We start from the raw sequence: 6,374 nt of genomic DNA, 5'->3' as shown, positions 1-6,374 counted from the left end.
CCTTGGTGGCAATGCACGCTAAGCAAAGGCAACAAAGAACCGTTTCAACTCAAATTCCAAACCAGTTCTGAAATAATTCTGTCAGGAATTAGAAGGGATCTTACTCCAGCCTGGTGCTAATGAGCCTTGCAGCGCGTTCTGTTCCGACGTTATAATTCCCCTTAGATTTTCAAAACGGGCATGAGATTGTTAGCTGGTGATGCAGTTTGATGTGAGAGACAATATTTTTGCCTTACAACCTGGTACAGGCTTTTCCTCCCATCTGATTGCACATTTCCTTCCTTTTTTTAAGTAATAATAATATGCACACAGTATCTGATTTTTTTGGAGGTCATTAAAGGGTTCATTTTCACAGCTCTGCTGTGTGAAACAGAAAAGCATTATTACGCTTGTTTCATGAAGTCAGAAACTGAGGCATCCTTGTTAAATGGCTCACTGGCAAGGACTCGCTTATGAAGCCAAGGACAGGATTCAAAAATTATTGTCTTTCAGTGTTACATTTAGATTATTTTGGTTTACAGTTTGTGTTGAGCATAGTTATTCTAGTCATTGACAACACAGGCAATACGGGAGCTAAGGACTTATCTCTCCTTAAACAGAGATTTTCAGGGAGTAAAAAATACCCCCACTACAATAGTACAATTTTTATCTATATCACGCATATTTTTCTATACTTCAGATGTCCATAAAAAGTTACCTGAAGAACCTTTTATACCAGCCTAGGCAACTACTGTCCGAATTTCAACAGCTTGATCATCAGCAGTTCCGAACTGCAATGAAGTATCTTTTCAACAGCAGAAAGGACCGTCTTGTAAGTCGCTTTGCACTTGTGAAAAATAAAAGCTGCCGTCGATGGTTTGGGTAAACAGGAAGGGGCCGCACCGGGGGCCTCGCGGTGCGCCTCAACCAGTTACTTTGCTGGCTTGGATTAGATTCCAGGAGCCCCGCTCCGTGGGTTGGACTTACTTCATTTAATTATTGTTGTCTAAGAGTTTGGTGCCAAGTCCAAGTCAATCGTCTGGATTTTCTCTGTAATGAGCGGAGAGAAACGCATCTCCAGGGAGCGATTTACCTTCCTGCGCAAGTGCCTGACGTAGGTAGGACCAGTTGTTCTCAGGGAGCATCTGCCTCTCTTCAGTGGCTAGAAAGAGAGCCAAGAGGACTAAAGAAGGTGAAATTAGCTTGTTAATTAGTTATGGAGCATACAAGCGGGTTGTTTGTTAGGCAATTTGGACAGGAGGCAGCATAACACATTTGCCTGCCTCTGGTGCGTTCCCTGTGTGACCCATCTTAAAAGCCTCACCGAAAGTCAGCGAGGGGCACCGGGGAGGTCCCTGCCGCAGGGGCGACGTCCACGGTTGGGGTGGGATCAGAGCCTACTGTCTGGCAGCTTGGCATCTTCCCCGCCGGGAGGAAGGGCCTCCAGCCTGGGAATCGCAGCAGGGAGATGAATGTGGGAGAAAGGGAGAGCGTCCCCCTGACATGGGGCGGCCGCCCAGAACGAGCGCGGCGTCCACCCCTCGCAGTGCTTGTGCGGCGCCTGCTGCCGGAGCTCACGGGCGGGCGTGCAGCAGGAGCCGGTGCAGCACAGCACAAGCCCTTTCAGTAACTGCGGATTTTGTCTTCTCAAACGGCATCCCAGTCCTCCTGGGCCTGGTGATGTGTGAGCGCATCGCCAGGCTCCGAAGAGGCTGTCCTGCACACGCGGCTTGTGAGAGGAGGACCCTCGTAATCCATCCCCAGCCAGGGTGACGTTGTTCCCTGGGCTCGGTTCTTTGATGTTGCCCCGTCTTCTGGAGGGGATGTTTGTGGTAACAGCTGCAAGAAATACTGCATGGGGGAAGGTCTGTCCTAGAGATGTCTGCATCCTAAATTATGTATGAAATAATACCCGTTCAACCCCGATATCCTTTCATTTTCCAAGTAGCTAATTCTTTCATGAGAGCACACACTATAACTTCAGCCATTTGGATTATTTTTCTGTTTCGCGCTTTGATTTTATCAAAACATTTAAGCTGGTCTCTGGCCAATGTCAGAAAGGAATTATCTGAAATAATGCCACCAGACAGTATTTTGCATCTTATTTTTTGTAGAAAGCTTTCTTTCTGTCAGGCCTCAAAATGAACAATATGTTGAATATATATATTTTGAAAGAGATGTTCAATAAAGAAATGTATTGAAAGATAAATTCTTTTAACCCTTTGTTGCTTGCAGGAAATGGGAAATATTATTCTTGACTGGGATAAGACGAGAGAGAGAATTTTTCAAAGCCCAGGAGTAAACAGGACCCTGTTCCTTATAACACTGGATAAATGCTTTTTGGCTCTGAGTGCTTTGGACTGCGTGGATATCCTAAGCCAGGTTTTGCGTGTGTCAGTGGTGAACTATCTCCAACCTGATGTCATTGGGAGCCTCCCAAATGTTCTGCAGGAGGATGCCTTCAGAAACTTGTAAGCCATTTATTTTCCAGACACAATTAATACTATGTAGTATTTGCTGACTATATATGCTTTTAAAAAGAGGTTACTATATGGTCTCCATCTATTTTCCAGATGCAGCTTTCTGCTTATGTGTTGCTGTTTCTAAAAACACTTGTCCATGTGTGTCATTTAAAAAGAAAATAGTTAACTCATTAGTGAACTAACATGCCCTTGTATCACTTAGATCAACAGTATTCAAGGACCTCTATGACAAAACCTCAGCAAATACACAGAGAGCTCTGTACGGCTGGATGAAGCAGATGCTACAAAAATCCTATAACATGAGTGGTACGTTATGCACAAAGTATTTTCTTCTTGCTTATCATAAGAGAAAAACAGTCAGCAAAAGGCATGACCGTTACATTGAATTGTTTCCCAAATTTAACACGTCTGTTTAAGAGTAACTGTCTTGAAATACCTTTGCTCCAGAATACAGCAAACATCATATATTTGTTATTCGCAGCAAATATTTCTCCTAAGATGCTTGCTCTTCATCTCTTCTGCACAGAGCTGTACACAAAGTCTCTGTACTCCAGCCCTTTTTCGAAGACTTAAATAGGATCCAGTGGTCAGGCGCTCTGCACAGGTGTTCACTTCTGAGCTCCTGTTCAGACTAGAGAAGTAGATCTGTCTCACAATACATTAGCCAATGCACGGTTTAAAAATACGAAAGAAATGCAGGATGTTGTGAAGGTTCTACTGCACATGGCACTGACTCAGTCAGAAGCAGCACAAGATAAAAACAAAGTTAATTAATTCTGATTTTATGCATTTTACCACATCTGTTTGCCTTGTTAAGGTGTCTTAAACAGATGTGCCACAGCTGGGACAGTGCGGGACAGGCTCCACGAGGGGCTGTGAAGTGGCAGCGGCACTGAGGCATCAGGGCCAGTGCTTGGGTTTCACTGAACACGCCGGCAGTGCTGTCATGGGAGTGCTTTAGACTTCTAGATGTGTCTGTTCTTCCTGATTTCCCTGGAAATCAAAGGCAAAATGCCCGCTTGCTTCACTGGAGCTAAATCTGGCTCCCGAGACTTGTGCCGTTTCAAAATATCAGAGTAACCCGTTAATTGGTGGAGCAGTTCGTGGCGCTGCAGAGGTGGTATTACTGCCAGCGCGCTGCCGGGGCAGTGGGATGCAGGACCTGCCTGATGATACGCAGCAGTCCTGGGAAAACCCCGCGGTGTCAGGCGCCTGGGGTTGTGTCTGAAACATTAGTGACCCCCCAGTTTGTAAAAGATCAGCCAGCTGAGGAGGGGCTGGCAGTCGCAGTGCCTCTCCCACCTCCTGGCTGCTGCTTCAGGCCTGGAGTGGTGCCGAGACGTCGGACACCGCCGGAGGCATCGGGAGAGGAATAATCAGCACCCAGTTGTGGTGGTGTGAACGCACCAGCCCTGAGCCGGCACGGTGGGACTGCTGCCAGCACCAGGGCTGGCAAGTCTAAAGCTCGCTCAGGTACACCTGCACACCACGGAGTGCAGGACAACAGAAGAGGCCTGAAACAACCTGATTTATTCACTTTTCCTTTATATGTGGGTAGCACCGGGACCACCTGGGAAAGGGATCAGCCCTTGTGCAGGCACATCTTCCTCCCTGAAGCACAGCAGAAAAGAAACTTGAAAGAAGACTCATATTTGTGGTACTTACAGGGCATTTCTGCTGGTTTTGGTGCCGGGGAGATGGTTGCTGTGTCTCTGTTGTGCCTGCAGAAACGCTGGGGGGCTTCCATCCTCCCCGCAGGGCCAGGCAGCCCCTGCAGCCGGGACACGGGGTGGGCAGCAGGTGACGTGTGGCTTCTATCTCTCGAGAGACAGAGACAAGACCTTTCAAGAAACTTCTTTGCCACTCAGCCAATTCTTGCATGTTTCGTATTAAAAACATGGAGAAATTCAGAGATGAAGCATGCTTGCTGTTAGGCCTTGCAAAAAACAGCAAAAAACTGTAACTTTTGTATTAGAAATAACAAAACAGCTTTTGTGGATCATGGCTACCATGGCTGGTAACTGCAAGTCTGTTCTGCCACCGTCAACATCCTTAAATTGGGATAGTTTTTGTTTAACTCTTCCGTCGTATCTTTCAGCTCTCTTAACATTCCTGGTAATGGGAGGTAATATCGCTGCAAAAAACGCAGGCTTGACAGACAGGTGTGCTGGGAGCGTCGTCTTGTCACAGCTAAGGAGCTTAGACCTGTGTTTTCAAAAAAATCACTTACTAAATGGGGTGGTTCCGCTTCTGGTATTTATAGGCTTTTTTTTTTTTCAGATAATGAAAACTCTGCAAAATGCACTGATGATTTTATTTTAGCGGAGTTGTATCAACATTGCTAAGGAATATGTTCAGAGGTATCACACATTGAGGCATCCACATTATGACACTTTGGAGAAAAGAAACTGTCTTTTTGGCTCGAAGTACCCACCTAGTCCGTAAATACTTTTTTCTCAGGGATATTTGAATCTTGGTTTCATTTTCAGTGCTTGGGAGAATGTTACTAAATGAATGACATTTTTATACTATTATGCAGTATTTGGGGTTTTTTTGTCAACCTATTTCCATATAGGTATATGAATGTGTTTTCATTTTCTCCATTATTGCTATTGCATGTTGCTGAAATGAGTGGTATCATCAGTAATAATATATAAGACATATAAAGTGTTACAAAGTATCGTGCCTTCCAGGTGTTCTTAAATAATGTATTTGATTAGGAAAGCTGAATTTAAAAAGTGCTACTCCATATTTAATAACTATTGGTTTAATTTTTCCTTTCCCATACTTGATCCATTTTCTGTTTCAACAACATAAAACATTCATCATTTTCATATGAGAAAATTTGAGACATTTGAATCACTATTTCATTTTCATTAAAGAATGTATGGGCTCATAAAAATGTGGTGCTAAAATCTAGCTAACGGAGGGAACCTGATTCTCTCTGCTAAGGATTTTTCTGATTTGCAGGTATTTTTTGATTATTTACCAATAACAATTTTCTGGGTACGATATATTTGAAAAATAATTACTTTCTTAACATTTTAGTGAGTGTTTATTTGTACAAAACAGAGTTCAATGAATCAGTTTCTTGGGTCAGTGCAGAAAACTTATGGATCTTGGGAAGATACATGGTCCATCTCCCGTTAGAAGACATTCTGAAAATTGGTATCAATGAAGTAAGTAACAAAATGTGATTGAATGTATCATTGTCAAGTGATGTCAGCTACAAACAATATGAACACAAATGCAAACTTAAACATGAAAAAGAAGTTTTCATTTTTTAATATATAAATGTATATATATGGTGTCCCTACCAATGGCAGGGGAGTTGGAACTAGGTGATCTTTAAGGTCCCTTCTAAGCCGAACCATCCTATGATTCTATACTTACTTAAATAGAAATTGAAATCAAATCCATTGTCAACCAAATATTCTTCTCTTTTTGGAATTTGAAAGTGCCTGTCATTAATATGTGATTATTTATCTGTATCAGACTTCTTTGACTTTCACTGAAAGAAAGATGGGGACCAATGATAGAAGACCCTCAAATTATTTGAGCGTTTGACAGGGAAACGCTCATTCAGTTTTGCCTTCAAAAATACTGTATTATCCAAATCTACCTTCTTTCTCTATGGCATGAATTGATTCAATTACTTTAGAGTGTCAAACGTATTTTATTGGATGTACCTATTTCGTAATCCTGATGCATGATTTTGTTTGTACTGGTCAGATAAGACTATTCATTAGCTACGACAATGCGACAAAGCAGTTGGACACCGTGTATGATATCACACCAGAGCTTGCACAGGCTTTCCTGGAAAGAATAAACTCATCAGGATTTGATATGAGAAATGCTTCAACTGTCTACAGGCAAGGCTGCTTTTCTTTTTCTTTTATGGCTGTTTATGGA

The 6,374-nt window shown here is 43.0% G+C and overlaps 1 protein-coding gene across 1 annotated transcript; it reads left to right on the top strand.

Moving 5' to 3' along the window:
* The first annotated feature begins 581 nt into the window (after window positions 1–581).
* On the top strand, window positions 582–3,863 carry LOC134520145 (otoancorin-like). The gene is made up of 4 exons (XM_063345141.1): window positions 582–811; window positions 2,215–2,450; window positions 2,665–2,768; window positions 3,784–3,863. Exons 1-4 carry the CDS (start codon window positions 680–682, stop codon window positions 3,861–3,863), a joined length of 552 nt encoding a protein of 183 aa, XP_063201211.1. The 5' UTR covers window positions 582–679.
* The last annotated feature ends 2,511 nt before the right edge of the window (window positions 3,864–6,374 follow it).

Source organism: Chroicocephalus ridibundus, chromosome 8 (genome assembly GCF_963924245.1).
Source record: "Chroicocephalus ridibundus chromosome 8, bChrRid1.1, whole genome shotgun sequence".
NCBI lineage: Eukaryota > Metazoa > Chordata > Aves > Charadriiformes > Laridae > Chroicocephalus > Chroicocephalus ridibundus.
The sequence above is the reverse complement of the archived record's forward strand: the minus strand, read 5'-3'. Positions and strand labels throughout refer to the sequence as shown.